Here is a 17,524-nt window from a genome sequence, read left to right as displayed (position 1 = left end):
TCTGGTTTTCAAGTGTTTATTTACTCTTAAAGATTTCCCTATGCATTTCAACATCTAGTGTAACAAGATACTGCAATCATGGGCGTCACTTTGTTAGAAGTGGTGGGGACACTTACTTTCAGATACAAAAAAAACTACTGAAATAAGCACCTTCCGCAAACAATACATACACAATCCCATACATACAGTACATAAGCTCACAATATAAAATGCTGACAGCTAGTGCTGTAAGTATGCCACACTGCTGCATATTTGTGAGCAACAATTGCTTTACTATTCTCTATTCAATTATTACTAATATTAAACATGTCGCATATCCAAACTGCACCACTTGGGTTTCCAGAAATACATCAAAGTGTCAAGAGTCCTCCAGATTGTACATGTTCTCTTGTCCAAATAAACTGTTCTCAAAGTTCATAATTCTTTGTGCAAGCTATTTTCAGAACATGTGGTGGGGACATGTCCCGAGTAGAAATTAAGCCTATGTCTGCAATTAACAAATGTTTTATCTGGGAGAAAGAGATCTTCTCGTATGACTCTTTCAATATGTTAAGTGACTCACAGTTAATGTTGTGAATGGGAAACTATTTAGGAAATTCCCATAAGGGCTAGCTACGTCTTGTCCCTCAACAAGAACTGCAGAACCTGCTCAGCCCTGCTTGAGGGCAAATGACTCCAACACAAATCCTCGAGAGGGCAGCAGTAACTTAAACTAAAGTTATTTCTTTTAAATGGTAAACCAAATCCATATTGTATTTCTTTAACACTCCTATCAAAACAAGAGACAACAGTTGGTCTCCATATCATTACGGTTGTGGTGGTGCAGACGGGCAAGTGATTCCTGGGTTTTTAATCACTTTCCTGGATAATTTATGAATGCAGGCCTGGGTGCAGTGCAAATTAGGTGGAAGAAGGAAGAGATGGATGGATTTGAACTGGATTATACATTCATCAGCCTGCTTACATTTCAGGTCTCACTGTTTTGTATCTGCCATGTTTGTGTTGAAGTAAACCCTGATGGACAACAAGAGAAGCTGAAAGACGCTCACACAACACACTAAACGACAAAGCACTGTAATGATTCTTTTTTTTAGGTTGTCAACCACAGTACTTTCAAAGACATGGGAAGGATGATCAATTGTTTTCATAATGTTTTTTTTTTAAATGTAATCATGTCATACACAGGATAATAGTTCATGCATAATACATAAAGTCTCAATATAAGTAATTGTTGCATTCAGCTAAGTGCTAAAAAATGAATATAAAGTAAAACAAATAAAAAGGTAGATATAAATGATACAAAAAAAGTATACAGCACATTTGTTCCAGTAACCTCAACATCTGTTGGCCTTGTTAGCTCTATTCAAATTGTCAGTAATATATGACAATGTGACAGAGATTCAGCATTCACAATACCAAGAGCCTGAATGGAATTTCGCCATCTAAAGATATTCTGTTAAAAAATAAAGCCATACTGCATTTTCCTTTCACAGCTGAAAAGCACATATTACAATTCTAATTCTAAGGGAGCTACTTGACCGTTGGGCACTGAGTAATGCTATATTTATTCACACCCTGACAATACAGAATGTGGCTTTGTGTCTCAGCTATCCCTTTCAATTAAAAAGAATCCCTGCTAGATTGTAAATACAATTACAAAAACTCCTCCCCTTGTCCCCATACTGGTTGAATTTCAACATGTCAGTGTGTGCTTTTCTGTTGTATGATGTGTGTCTCATGTCACCACATTAATACATGTGCCCATTTTGTTTGCATTTGAAATCACACAAACTGTGTCAGCTTGTTTGTTCGCCAACAAAGTACTCAAAGATAGCCTTGTGGACACAATGGGCCGACCTTAAATTCTCTGTGATGGTCATGCTGTTCACACATGCCTTTCATGCCATCTGTGTGTGAAGTTCAGAGACGTCTGGAGCTCTGTTTGAGGAGAGGAGCAGTTGGTGGTCTTCTGACTTGCAGACTTGGAGCATTTCCCTGCCAGTGTCTGCCCATTTCCCCGCCATCTGAAGAGCCTCACTGACCCTGTGACGCCCACCACACTGCTGAGAAAACACTGCTCGCCGACTGTATAACAGTGCCTCACACAGAGGAGTGGGATGACTAAGAAGATGTGGTTTGCGGCCCCCAAAAAATGCACTCCTATCACCAATTTACAGTTTTAGGCATGGTAGGTTCACTCCTTTTAATGAAGTTCACACACCTAAATTGGGAAAAACACATTAGATAATGTTATGACATTAAATATCTGTTGAACATGGCTTCGCACATGCAACAAGCTGCATACAAATCGGTCACCTCATGAGGTCACCATACACTAAGGCATGCTGGGAGCTTAGTTTGACAGACCAGGCAGGGAACAGTCTTTGCAATGTATTGTATAACAGTAAGGAATTGTTTGCACTTTCAAGCAAACATGAATGATGAAAGATTTAGTGCCAATATTATATACCTGCATGTGAAAACATTAAACCCTCTCAGATAACAGTTACGTGAAGATACATAATGGTGTGTGTATTGTATGACACCATGCAGCAGAGATTCAGCAGAGCACTCAAAGAAGTCCTGCTTCTAACAACACACCTACATTTATTAGGCCAATTATAAATAAAAGCTTTAACTCATGTTTACACCCGTGTTCTTCTAATGTGTATCAACAAGGAGGAAAATACATGATAAGATTGCTGTTAGATGGACTGCTACTCATTTTACATTTGCCTATCAATATACTTTTTATTGTAATGCTAACCTTAATAACAGTGCTTAGACTGTTTGCTTAGGAACACAATCTAAATACTCCGTGTCAAGTTTCACATTCGATTGTGTATTTGGGCTGTGAATAATATGATAAATCTTTCATGCAAAGCAGCATTTTTATGTTGTAGCCAGTACAGGTGGGGCCAAGTTTATATACCCTTAATAGTTTGATGTAGTAATGCATAATGTTTTATGAGTTTGTAAAATGTTAATCTGCTGAGTAGCAAATAATGTCATGCCAAGGACTAACATATTAACAATACCTGTGTAAATTAATATTTTTCTTACCTCTGAATATAGTGTCCCACTTCAATGTTCATTTTGCATATCAAATGTGAGTACTAAAACTTCCTAGGTAGCCATCCTCCATGGAGACTTGATTTAAGGACTGAAAGGGAAGAAAATATGACCAAGTAAGGAGCCTGGACTAGTACCTCAGAGGGTCCACTTCTCCTCCAGGGCACTGCAGAGGGGCCCTTGAGCAAGGGACCATAACAAACACTAGTGCCTGGGTGCTGTAAAGTAGCTGCCCGCTGCTCCTCTAACTAGATTTGGTTAAATTATTAATTTACTGTGTGTATTGTGCATGTGTGTGTGACAATGAAATATGATCTGATTCCTCCGTTTCCATTGATATGATGTTGACAGAAGACAGCTGTGTGTATGTTGCCTATAAATGAATAGCTGTGATACTTAGGTGTTTTATAATTGGCAGTAATTCTGTGCTCAGTAGGCTATATCTAAAATGTAGCAACATAAATCAATATATAGAGAATTCAGTGCAGAAATGTATTCCTGAACAGTGGCAAGAGCTTTGAAACATCATTAAGACATTTCATTTGGGAATTAAATGCCCATGGTTTATTTGTGACATAATAGCCTTATCAGCAACAAAGCTCAATTACAGACTGTTTCTGAGATTTTAACTGCATCTCACGGTAATTGTCAGTTTTATAAGGATCACACAGGTATTTTATTAGCCTGTAAATTCCAAGGAAGGGTTCTCCTTGTAAACAGTTTTATTTGGACTTTATTTAACTTAGTTGTGAAAATACCTGAAATAATTGTTTTTTAATGCACTAAAGAAATCACCATAGAGCATCTAACTGAATAAATAAAACATGGACAATTCAGGTAATTTTTAACGATTTGGAGACTTTTTAAAGGGGGATTTCGTTACTTTTACTGGCCAACATCATTACATTGCAAGCTTGTAGCCTGCAGTTGTACAGTAAATAATCTTGGATATCTAGCATCCTGTCTTGTCCATGAGGCATGCATGTAGAATGGGAAGGAGGAAGGGGGAGGAGGAGGAGGAGGAGGAAGGAGGGGGAGTTTGTCCTGGTTCCCTGCTCTCTGTTGATGTTCCTGCCTCCCTCTCAGATGACCTCATGCGGGGAGGAGGAGCCCGGCGGCCCGTAGCATACCTTGGTGGATCAAGTGGGGACTGAGTTTGTTTGGAGATATACGCAGAAAGACTGGGAAAACTTTGGTTATACTTTCATATCCATGACAATTATCAGGTAAGACAATACTCTCAAGTTAACTGTGTCGACGGAGTTACCCTGGAAGTGTCGTTTCAGAAAAGTAGAGATAAGTTTTCCATTCAGGAGTTTTAGTGGCAGTGAGTTGGGAGGAATGTCGGGACATGCCCATTGACCTGCCGTCAAAACCACCGGGAGTGACAGCACTGTGTTTTACTTTCAATGTATTCGCCGTGCTCAATTTACTTTTTGTGTGCCTTACGCCACTTGACGTTAAAGGTAACCGTTACCCACGCTTCCTAGCTCAACACGCTGAGTTGCTACGTTATCTTACATCACACACTTACCTTTTGCGTTTGGCTGGTATGAATTGGAACTAACGGGGCACTGATAACTGATCAAACAAGATGGTGTTTCACTTTCATGTGTATCACTTTTACCTGGATATTGTCCTTATTTTGAACCCCTCATGTGTTTAGAACGAGCTATGTTGAGCTCAAACGATGAGTTGAGTAACTGTTGGCAGCATGACTGACAGACAGATGATTATATACATTTTAAGTTAAAGTACTTATTATATTATTATAAGTTTACTGTACACTAGGGCTGCATTACCTGTCTATTGATTTTGTTTGATTGTTTAAACTGTAAAATGCCTGTCATCATTTCATAGAGTCAATTGTATGTCTGAAAAGCAGTCAACAATTCCAGAGATATTCAATAAAAAAATAATAGCCAGGAACATTTAATAACTGATGGATTATTTTTGTCAGTAATATTTAGCAAAATACCAATATCTGTGGTTCCAGCCCCTCATGTCTGGATTTTGCAAAGTTTTATGATTTTAATGTAATATCTATAGCCTAATGGGTTTTACACTATTGGGACAAAAAAAACATAAAACTAATCATTTGAGCTCTGATAGACTTTGACTAGGCTATTTAGAAATACATGAACAAACAGTTGGTTATTAAAGAGTAACTTCAAAGTACATTCATACTTTACTTACTTCATTTATTACAATAATTTGTAATGTGCAGAATAGCCTTAATGGCTTGTTACTAGACATCCAATAACTTTTGAATAAGGGTAATACTTATTGTGGAGCAACATCCTCCTCAGTACGATGCAGATGTTTTATAAAAAGGTTCATTACTTTTCTTATAACTATGTGGTCTTGTTTGATGCTAATTTTAGTCTGTATTTTCTGATTGGATGAAGCGGTTTCCAAACCAGAACCCAGCCCAGATATAGTGGTAGGGTTAAGACTACAGGACTGTAATCTCGTCCGCCCACATAGATTGAGTCATTGAAGTTTGACCACTTGCTGTGTATGACTTTTTCTGTTTTCAGCAATCTTTTCAATAGAGGAATCCCCTTGTAGCTTAGCCAGGTGTTTAAAAATCAAAGCTCTGTTTTCCCCTTCTGGAAAACTGCTTGTAAATGTCAAGAAGCTGCTTTGATCTCTGAGAACACATGAAGTCATCGATTGGATGTTCTCTCTGAACAAGTGATAAAAAGCCTAATAACGTCTTGGATTCTATCTGACATAACCATAGCTATTTCCTGTGTTGAGTGACTTGTCTCAATCTAGCTTCGAGGGCAGTTCCACTGTTCATACAGCATTTACTATCTATTCCAAGCTCAACAGGTGAAGCAGGCGTTGCTTCTGACAATCATGCTGACTGTAACATAGAGATAGTCAGTATTAACTTTCAAACATAATTTCATGCAATGTTACGCTGATTATAGAACCATTAAAGTTGATTTGCATGCCTAAATGCCAAGGCTAGACAGCTACTCCAATTGTCTACCAACTGCAGGATTGGGAGATGTTTGTACTACAGAGCACTCTTATTGAAAGTGCCACAAGAGTCGGCCTCCCGGACTCGACAGGGCCTAGTTCCCATGGTCCCCGGCCAGTTGGCCAGTAACAGATGCTGGCATGAGAGTCGCATTGTTATGGCTGAGGAGGGAAAGTTATTGGAGCCAGTGACCTGACAGACAGCACATCTTTGATGAGAATGATGATTTTCTACTTTTGTACTTCTCTAATTGTCGAAGCACTAGGATCAAGAATTGATTTGGGTTCAGGACCCTCTACTGTCAGCATTCTGTTTAACCAAGATTATTTTGGGATGTCAGAATACTTGATAACACAAACCAAACCTGACCTCAAGTGTAAGCGACAGCATGTGTCCTATTATGATCTTAGGATGCTCTAAAATGACATCTGTGGAATTGGACTGTGTGATTAAAACTGTACATTTTGGAGTAGCCTTTTATTGTGACCAACCAGAGGCACACCAGCGCAATACTCATGCAATCAGCATCTCAATATGCCACACCTGTGGGATTGATGAATTATCTCGGGCAAAGGAGTAGTGCTCACAAACACAGATTCAAAATCAATTTGTGACCAATATTTGAGAGAAATAGGCTTTTTGTGTGTCGAAAAAAAGTCTTAGATCTTTGATTTCAGCTCATGAGAAATGGGAGCGCAAACAAAAGTGTTGCATTTATATTTTTGCTCAGTATGTTGCTGTTCAAATTACCTCCTGTTTGGTTGGTTTGTTTGTGCTGGTATGAAAGCTGTCATTCAAAACGTCCGTAGCTATTGGGCTTTATGAGAGTGGATATGGTATTTTAGCTTGCATTTCGAAAAAGTTCAACAAGAAAAAACAGCTTGAAATGAACCAACCTCTTATGCTATCTACATGTAAGTGATATTCATATTGCCTACAATAAGCGACCGTTATTATCATAAGAAGACATTTTCACATGCCAATCATTTAGATGGCTGTAAGGCATGTTGTGAAATATTAATTTAATAGCTGAAGATGCAGAAAGCAGTTACTTCCTGAGAGCCTGGAACTGGAACAAAGCGCAGGTTGTTATGCTTTGGGCAGTGCAACACGATCTCCTGCAATGTGGTAGCTGAAGTGATCATAAAAACCTGGCTTCCTCGCAAAAATATGGTTAAACTCCATTTTCTATTTACTCTTTATTGTTGTTCTAAAACAAAACTCATGCCAAGTTCTGCAATGCCTAGATATTCACGGGCAAATAAATCATGTTGCACTCTCAGTGGTAGCATGGAGGATCACACACAGGCCTACAGCCCAAGTGGTATTGTGTAATTGAATTAACTTAGGTGTCCTAAAGGCTTATGACAAGTTCTGTATCAAAGTGGCGTGTATTATCATTGAATTTCTCTTTTTTCAAAGCATTACATAATGACAGCCTTGCATACTGCCTTTGTGTTTCAGTGATGTGTTGGAAAGTGTCCTCGTATGACACAATCTGGATTACATACCATCTCTTAATTTCTCATTGTGTTATACCGTATAATCTAGGTCTGCAAGGTGTACACGTGCTTATCTGCACTCATGCTTGAATCGGTGTATCTAGAGCACGTGTGTTTGCAAGGGTTTCTTAGTAACAGCTGTAAATGATTTACGTTTTTGCCAAGCCTATTAGAAAGCCTCAGAGAGGGAGGGAAGAAGGGAGAGAGATGCTGAGAGCCTTAGACATACCAAAGTGTGAAATCAGCATACTCACCTGCATAAAGGGAAAAAGATGGATGGGCTCATATTTCACAAGTAGTTTTACAGTAGTATAGTGTTAGAAGTTGTATTTATAAGTCACCGTAATGACATAAAAAAATGAACCACTAATACTGGTTACCGATATGCGAGAAAAATCTCTCCTTATCAACTCTATTCTTCTTTTTCATTTCTTGTTTTACTTTACAACATCACAGTGGGACAGCAAGTGAGTTTAGGGCTGACATTGAAAGGCAAAAGTGTGCAGTTTGATTGATTTCTGACATTTTGTCACATTCACAAACGTTCCTATATCGGTTGAATTTTTTTTATTTGATACGGACAACAAGATTCAATATAGTTTTAAGAAAGACCTTGTCACTAGTTGGGTTTAGTAATCTCCGAGATATGTCAATGTGTATCTGTATCGGTTAATATTTGTCTTTTAAAATTCATTGCACAGGAGTGGCTGGGCTTGTCTCATGTGACGACTTTAAGTCAACAGTAACTATTTATGATCAAGGCTAGGTGTCTTCCCCTATTCAGTTATTGCATATAAACTGATAATCCAAAGTTCTTCTATCGCTGTTGGATGACTAACATTTCTTTAGACACTAAATTATATCATAAGTAGTTCAGTACAGCGAAAGCACTCCATATTGACAAGTGGGTTTGACAACTTATCGACAAAGTGCTTCTTGGGTTTAATGCCCTTTTAAACAGGCGCTTGCTAAAATCCTGGCTTTCTAGTGTTTCATTTTAAGTCAGTTCATTATATGTGACCCTCTGACCTACAAATCATAGCATGAGGAAAATGTCTCAGTGTTTGCAAGAACTTCCTGCAGACTTTAAACACTACTGGTTAATGTTTGACCCTTACTCAAACACCAGGCTTCCTGGGAGGCAAATATGGAATTGTGTGTAAGCAATAATGGTGTAGAATGATTTATTTATATGTTTCGCCAGATGTTCATTGACATTCATTAACACGTGATTGCTACTGCAAATCAGTATATAGTAATAATGTTTAATCTTCACTGATAGCACGATTTAATGGCTGTAACTGATGAGATGATTGTTGCTACTCGGCGTGACGTTAAATATATGGTTCCGGCTCATGATTTGGGGAGGGGGGGATTGTTGGTGTGATGTCAGCAGGGTGTAATTGCTGTGGAAAGGAAAAGCTCAGTGAAGAAAATGGTTTGTAAAGTAGAAGAAGAAGTAAGACCGACTCCAAATTTTCATTCATAAAATCATGCTACACTCTGATCAGTCGAGCTGAATTAATGGAGGTTATATGTAGGCGTGTCTTAGTCTATGGCTGGCTTAGTTTCAACTGTAATCTGGTTAGGATGTGATATATCTAGTCCTTTTACGTTTTCTGGTATAGTCAGTTTCCACGGCCTGGGGTGAAACTGTGAATTTGCAGCGTGCCTCGACACTTCTAGAGCAACACTGCTGGGACGCAGTCATTGCTGAGCCAGCATGTCGTCCTGTGTCTGGATTTATTCATCAGTTATATTAGAAAAGATCAAGGACAAGTGGCCTCAGAGGGAGAATCAGTCTTTCCAAAATGACTGTTCTTTTCCCACGGCAGTCTAATGAGTAGATCAGACTTGTTATCCTTCATAATTTCACGCTGAGCCATGTGGTTAGTCCTCCTCAAGAAGACACTAGCTGGCTTTGCCCCAAGCTACACATTTGTCTGTGATGGGACGATATCATTTCCATCTATGAAAAGTTAATAATCACAGGGGTCTTAAAGTCACTATTGTTTTCTCATCATTTCATTTGGAGGAATTCTCTCCAGAAACATATAATATTCTCTCAGAATCAGAAGTTGTGAGAATTAGTGTGTGGAAATTAAACACAGATTATTTGTCTGGACATCTGTTATCTGTCTCATATCACCTTAACATTCAAGGATTTTCTTAAAGGATCAAAACAATTGGTTTGGTAATTCTCATAAAGTTAAGTTTAGTTTAGACTATTTTATCTGCCTCACGTTGAAAGGTACAAAACTAACAGTAAAGTGTTAGGAAAGTCCTGCTTGATCTGTTTCTGGATTTTAACCGCTGTCATGTCGAATAGCACACGCTGGATGTAGCATTATTTTATTAACAAGTTAATCATCCTCTTTACTCTTAAAGGTCAGCTTTTGGCATTTAAGACATTTTCCTTTTCGTCTGAGTATAAGATGAGAACCTGCTTCTTATGGACTCTGAGGTGGGGGGCTTTGCTGGAAGCACTTCAAACCCGTAGACTAGCTCCATAAAAATGTCTGTTCTTTTGTTATTTCCCTTCCAATCATGTGAGTGTGAAAAACAGCCCTTGCTTACAACAATGGCCACCACTGCGAATGTGCTGTCCTTCATACCTACTCCCCACACTTCCTCTTGCAGGGGTTTGTTAGTTAACTTCCCATTGTTTATGGACCACTTGAACCCACCGTCCAGGCTGAGCCGGTTTCCTGCACTCAGTGAAGGGACAGCAAAAGAATAGATAAGTATGTCGTTCACAGAAGCATTTTCCAAATATCTGATCACTTTACACAGGTTTGATAAAGCAACTTGAGGGTTGCTCAAATAATAAGATGTGGCGGCTGCTATGTGTAAATCTGTAGATTCACGTAGAATGCTGGCAGGCTGTTTTAACATGTGACAGATGAACGCCCAGGGTGGAAAATAGCTGTTTGCTGCAGGAGTTGTGAATTTGATCTGAGCTTAAGGGTGTTCTCTCTATTGTGTGCCACAGAGGACAAAGCAGGTTCTTACTCACCACACCAATGTATGTGAAATGCTTCCCTGCCAGAGGCAATGGGGTCAAACAATCCTATCTCTATATATAGTCTTCTCGGATGGCTATGTTATGGCTAGGTGGCCCCATTACCCACATGTCACACCAGCATTGTGCAGGGGAGGATCTTTTCTTCTTCACAACCTGTATAGATTTGAACTCTATCAAGTCTGGACTGACCTGTTAAAAACATACATGTTGATAACCCCAGGCACCCCTTAGCCACTCTGGTTTCCAATTTCTCTTGTGTGAAAGGAAACTGCCTCCTTATTATACAATACAATGAAGTCCTTTCAATTGTTGCCTTGAGCTGTTCCAAGGTAACAGACGGTCCACAAGTGAAGGTCGTAGAGCTGACATCGGCCTGGTTTAAAATGCAAGCTTTGGGGAAGCATCCTTAATCTTACATGTTATTACCCCAACACATTGATAAGGTCTATGCTGTGTGTGTTCCTTCAGTTGCTTGGGGGCACTTTAAAACCTGTTGAGGACTTTTGATGACAAGGTTCTTGGTCCTTTTTACATAAAGTGAGAGACAGTAATATGAGCCATACACGTTGCTGTTGCTCTGCTGCTTCTGTTTGCTCTTGGGGTGTCTGGCACATGACGGTATTAAGAGTCTATTTTCTCTTCTTTCAGCCCCTGTGTGTCCACAAAGACATGGGAGCCACTGTAGGACTTTCAGTGCTCTGTTTTAATATTGAGAGGCCCCTTCTTAGGGGCCATGCTGTGAGGCTGATATCCAAACACAGCTTAAAAGCGCTGGGATGGACCTGACTTTGAGGGCTCGAGGAATCTTGTTGCCCTTCTTGCTGCATACTTCACAGTCAACGAGTCCTCTCTGAGGAGACTTTCTTACAAAGGTCACAGTTATATCCCCACCTCAGCTTAAACCAAGCTGTGTTTGATGTCGATTGTGGTGCCTTTGCTATTGAAGGATCCACACACATCCACTAAGCCCAAGGCTTAGGCAACATCAACACATATTGTCCTTGCTCCTGTTTCAAATAATGTATTCATGAATTCAGAAGACTTGATGGAGATACTTGGAACAACATGACTGGTCTCTGCAGGGAGAGAATGCATCAGGTTACAATGGTGTGTTGAAAAGTTCTTGGTTTATACGGATACCCACTCTTATTTCATGTTATAGTTAGAAAGCAAACATCAGCAGCTTACTGAATTATTTGTCTCGTGTTAGCTGCAACAAAGGATCCCTACCTTGCCTTACATCCTGCCCCAATATTGTCTTTGGTAAAAATGTGTTGTATTTGGGTTTATTTGTGGAAAGAGACAATACTAGTAGTTTCACTGTCTCACTAATAGTTGGTTCCCTTCTGAAAAGCGTTTTGTCTTTGCACCTCTACCAGACATTAGGGTCAGTGCAAAAATAACATCATCTTGATCCTTGACCATCTGTGGCTATTGCAACTTTGTGTCATGGTTGTCTGTCCAATTGGCAAGACTGTGTCAGTGGAGGGGAAACATACACTGTTATAGTATGAAGCACTGGTTCTATGTTGTGGCTCTTGTGAACCAAAAGATTACATTTTCAATATTATAATCACTATGTCATTGTTAAATGAGTATTATTGACAACCCTTTCATAGCACATTCAAATCTTTAATTTCAGTAATTTTCAAGGCTTGATTTCTTCACCTTTGTCTAATGGAGGCACACCTCAGGATGAATCGTGATATTTGAAGATTGTGGCTGGAGACGTGGTGTCCTCTCACGGTGGGTACGGCCTGCATGTGTCTGGTGGCTGTGATACGGAGGAAGAATGGAAGGAATTTGTCATGTTGGCTTTTGGAGGCACTTCTCATTTCCTTTGGGTTAACCTGGCGGTGTTTATTGTTACTATGGAGATGAGCAGCCTGCTCCCACACAGCACTCAGCAGCTCTACTCATTAGGCTAATGTACTGAACTATGCTATTCCAAACTAAACTGAACTAAACTATTGTGTGTGCAGATAGGCACAGTCCTCAGATCTGTTTCTCACGGTATCACACCTGGCGCTTACCTTGCTCTCATGTTTTTTTTTCTTCCCTCACAGCCACCTGTACATTCCTGAGCATTATACTTTATCCACTTTCAAGAGTGCTGCTCTGTACTTGATCCTGTCATTTGACCTCCTTCCCATTACATCAGTCTTTTGATCAAAGCACATTTAAATCATACCAGGCTCAAATAACTATCATTTAGATTATATCGCAAAAAAACAAAACGATAATAAATATTGTGTATCCTCTGAGTGCCTCAAGGCCCTTGTCTAAGTGCATTTCTTATTTCAGATAATCATTTTAGTTGCCTGCACAATTATTTATGTTGGCTCAGTTTAATGTTATTAAGTTGTGACAATGCCATTATGTAGTGCATTGCATTAAACCATGTGATTGGTTAAGTATGCTATTTTTATTATCCTGTTCATAATGGAAAGAAAGAGAGGGTTGGCAGACGGAAATGTCATCCTTGGAAAGAAGCGGCTTAGAAGAAGTGGTTTTGAAACAAGGAAAGTATTAGTCCTCAGCATTTCTACTGTACTTATTACTGGGAAACAAACCACAGTCTCTGCCACAAGTTAACAGTAGAAGCAAAATGCAGAATAATTGTTACCCAATTGATATTTCCAACTATCTGTCATCAGTATGGGTTGATTTGGTCTGTCACACTGCGTGAATCAACGAACAAGTCAATTTAACATCCCCATCATAATTCAAGCTTGAAATATCAAGTTCAGATGTTCCATGGGGTTCCATGTTTGAGGATGTTTTCATTTAAAACCAGTTATTCAACAGAAGAAACTAGGGCTTAAAACTCATCTTCAAAGAGAGAATAATAGATTGAATCTGCCAGAATGGATGTGATGGGTGGAATATTGAATCACTGAAAATGTGTTTTCAGTACAGACTGATAGAAAGGCAGTTATGTTGATTCATTGGAAATTTAATAGAGCCTAGGAATGGCAAATACCCAAATGGATCAGTTTAACTTTGGGTAGGTTTGAAGTGCTTGCTTTGTCTGTGTTTTCTCTGGATATGTAAGAATGAAACACCAGAGTAAACATGTGTTGCGTGGAAACATTCATAATCTTGATTTAAAGTTTGGCTGAGTGGATTGAAACCTCATGAAAAGTAAATAGTTTGGAGCAGTCAAGGCTGAGTTGTAGTGAATAACGGATTCAGGGGAGGCTCTGCTTCACAATGTTTCATCTGAAACCATCAAGGATGAGAAAGGGTGGATCGATAGCCTCCTGCCAGCAGCAGTAAAATGACTTTGATATTTAAAGCCTGGCTTCTGGGGTTAAGAACTCAGCGCGAGGACTGTGTGTTTTGTTTGCAGAAGTTATTCCCTTATTTGGTTTAAACCATTCTTTTCATTGGAGGGTTTGCTCTGCTGCTATTAATACAGTAGGGTAGCAACCTATAATGTGTTTAGAGGGTTAGAAACCAAAAGTCCCACACATTTAACTGTTTAACTGCTGCTGTGTTTAGTTAAGTATATTTTACCAATGTACTGCTACGTAAGACTATAAATAATTCCAAAGTAAACAAGCAGATCCAGGCTGGAGCTTGAGTTCATGTTATACCGTTTACCCCAAGGGATTCAAAATGCTCACCAGCTTGGGAACAAGCATGGAAAGCAGGACAAACACCCAAGTTCAGTCACATAGCATCAATTACATGTGGAATTCAGGGTATTCGACAGTGTTTTCCTGCATAGCAAGCAAGATAGCAGAATGTGTCCTTTTCTGTTTAAATATTAGAGCATTCTTTCCATGCACCCTTCTGCTGATGACCTGCAGGATTGGGAGTGCTGTGGGAAAACTCCCAGCCGGGTGCCAGCTAAGCACTGTACAATGCGGATGTGCACTGTTTTTACATTGCCATGTTTGGTTTTTGAGGACACATTTGTATCGCTTGTTGTAAAAAGTGTTTGGAACCTTTCAGTGTAACTCTACTCAACTTGTTTCATGAGAGTTATTAAATAACCTTTTTTAAAACACTTTTTTGTCAGTGTTTAAATGGTTTGATTATTGGCAGGTGAATTGAGGAAATGGCCTCTGTTTCTCCAATCAATAGAAAAGAACGTGTTGGTATTGCTGGATAATGTCTGATGTCTGAACAGTTTCTTCCCCTCCGCTACTGGCCTCTTAAACAAGGCCCGGCCCCCCCCACTGACACTTTACCTCAGCCACTACATAGTCTATATATGCATTACATTAACGCATACACTGTTCAAACACTGCTTACTGTGCATATTCTTATTTCATATTTCATAGTTTATATTCTATAATTCATTCTATAATTGCAATCTATTTCGCTGTAAATTACTGCTCTATTTTATTGCTATTCAACCATATTTTATTACAGTGTCCTTAAAGATGTTTTGTTTTATATTAGATTTTTTGTTTTATATGGAGATTCTTTGTTTTATATTTTATGTATGCACCACGACATCAAGTCAAATTCCTCGTATGTGTGAACCTACTGTACCTGGCAATAAACCCGTTTCTGATTCTGATAGTTTTGACTGTGAAAACATTTCTGTTGTCTTGTTGTGTCTGACTTTTTTTCTTTTCTCTTAGGGGCCCTTCAGAGAGGCTTCTGGGAATCTTGCCATGTTCAAGGCAGTGCTGAAGAAGAACAGAGATGGAGGCAAGGGGAGCAAGAAGGACTCAGGTATGTGGAGGATTATAAAGAAAAAACAGCAAGCTCATTTACAGGGAACAAATAACCCCAAAGACTTGGATGCAAACCTGATCATTTCATTTCAGTGATTACAAATTCCTCTTTGAATATTGAAACTTTTTTTTCTGAAACCCTTCTTAGCAAAGATTCAGAATGTGAAGGCTGAAGTGAGCTAGTCGAAGCTAAAGTAAACCAAAGAGAAAGTTTAGAAGAATTACCAGAATATTCTGTGAAGGAGCAATCACTTAGCCTTACCCCTTCTTTTTTGATGTCACTGCGTCTATGTATCAACCCAGTTTTCAAAGAACCATTGTCACATCTCTAACTCGTACTTCAGAGCAGGATCCCTTGCATCTTTATTTAACTTTGACTGTAGTAGACACAGCCTCACCATTGTGTCACAACAGATGTTACCGTTTCCTTGGGAAATCTTTAGTATTTTCCAACATGACTAAACATGAATCACTTAACAATACATTGTTGACTTTCTTCTTGTTCACACAACAGCCCCCTCCAATGATCTCTACCATATGACTGCGTATACCAGCCTAGACTTGATTTACTACCCAAGGACTGGTTCTAACAGGTAGTCTGGTTCAAACAGTCACTGCATACAGTATGTGTAGCTCTCTTCACGACAAAGACACAGATCGGTTCTTTAAAACGGGCGTTTATTTCTTGGAGTTTTCATCCTGTAGCCTCCCCTCTTCCGTTACGCCGTGAGAACTACACCACCGGATGACACGTATACATAGCCAAACATATTAGCATATTGTGCTACACATATGAATGAAAATAAGAAAACATAAAACAAATACCTCGTTGGCCGCTTGTCGTGAAAAGAGATTAATCTAGTTCCTTTTCTGTATAACTTTGTCACAGACTTCTTGTCACATTAAAACTTTGTCACAGACTTCAGCAGAGCTTCAAACAAAGAGGTCAACCCACGTTGAGTTGTACAGTGTAACAACAAAACACGCAGTACCAGCACATGAACAAACATTAGTTCCTAGGCACAAGAAACACATACGCATATCGGTTTAACATGTAAAACAAACTGTATTAAATCAGGCCATATTTAACCATTATAAAATAACATGAAATAAAGTATTTATCTAATTGAACTATGACCTTAATTGTGTTATTCTTTTGAATTAAGGCAACTTTGTTACGTAATTTACAGTATGCCTTATCGTTCTCTTCTTTCTGCCTTTGCCAGACATTATTCTTTCACTCGACAGTCAGACAGCTACAATTAAAGGGTAAAGATCACCTGCTCTACATCAGAGTACAGAGGGAGAATTGAGTATTGTTCGCTTGTATTTTTATTGTTTTATATCAAGCTGTTGCAACCTGTACCACTTGTATGAATCACTCTGATAACATAGCTTCTGTTACCCGGACACCCACACATAATGCACTTAAACACAGGATGTTTTCTGTACGTGAAGACTGGGAGCAGCAGCCTTTTATGGCGGGATACAGCGCCTTTATCCCAGCTTGGCTCTCCCAGTTGGACCCCATCCATCAAGCTAAAGCATCTTCGTCCTCCTTTCTCATGCTGGGACAATACATTCTGACCACTCCTCTCTGTTGTTTAGGGCTCTTAAGACAGATGAGAGGTCACAGAGATACAACAGCTAGCAGTGGTCGCTTTGCCACACTGTTGTCCCTCCATGTGGCTCAAATCTTTAATGCTTTTTTTTATTTCTGGCTAAATGTTTTTTGATGGTCAGACTCCAACAAATCTGTCTGATTTCTTTTTTAAACTGCTGTTCTGTGTCACATCTTATTACACTCGATAACAGCTAGTTCATATATATTTATCAGGAGCCAAAACAAATTCACATTCATTACAAATAGTTAGTTATAAAGTAGCAATAAAAGCCTTAAATTGCATACCATGTGTTAATTGTCTGTTGTCCTTGAAGAGGAGAACTTGTTTGTATTTAAGGTCCTTCCGGGGATCTGAAATGAGATTTGTTATACAGAAGCCCTTATGGGGAAGGCTGTGTTAATCAAATTGGGAACACTGCAGAATAGTTAATGGTCTCTGAGACAAGATAGTACCATATTGGACATAAAATATTCACTGCACCCTTGCGAGTCTTGAATAAAGATTTCATTTAGATCCCAACTGGTGTGGGAATAAAAGTTATTTTAAAATGAAGTGTCTAGTGCTTTGGAGTTTTCTACTCTTATATCTTACTTGTGCTTTATTATACACAGTTC

The 17,524-nt window shown here is 39.1% G+C and overlaps 1 protein-coding gene across 1 annotated transcript in view; it reads left to right on the top strand.

Moving 5' to 3' along the window:
* Positions 1-4,128: 4,128 nt before the first annotated feature.
* The window catches only part of tanc1b (tetratricopeptide repeat, ankyrin repeat and coiled-coil containing 1b), a 100,307-nt gene continuing 86,911 nt past the window's right edge, over positions 4,129-17,524 (top strand). The window contains 2 exon segments of the mRNA XM_079667177.1: positions 4,129-4,298; positions 15,190-15,283. Coding sequence (XP_079523303.1) covers positions 15,223-15,283 — 61 coding nt within the window. The 5' untranslated portion in view covers positions 4,129-4,298; positions 15,190-15,222.

This window comes from Notothenia rossii (assembly GCF_949606895.1).
Source record: "Notothenia rossii genome assembly, chromosome: 2".
Classification (NCBI taxonomy): Eukaryota; Metazoa; Chordata; class Actinopteri; order Perciformes; family Nototheniidae; genus Notothenia; species Notothenia rossii.
The sequence above is the reverse complement of the archived record's forward strand: the minus strand, read 5'-3'. Positions and strand labels throughout refer to the sequence as shown.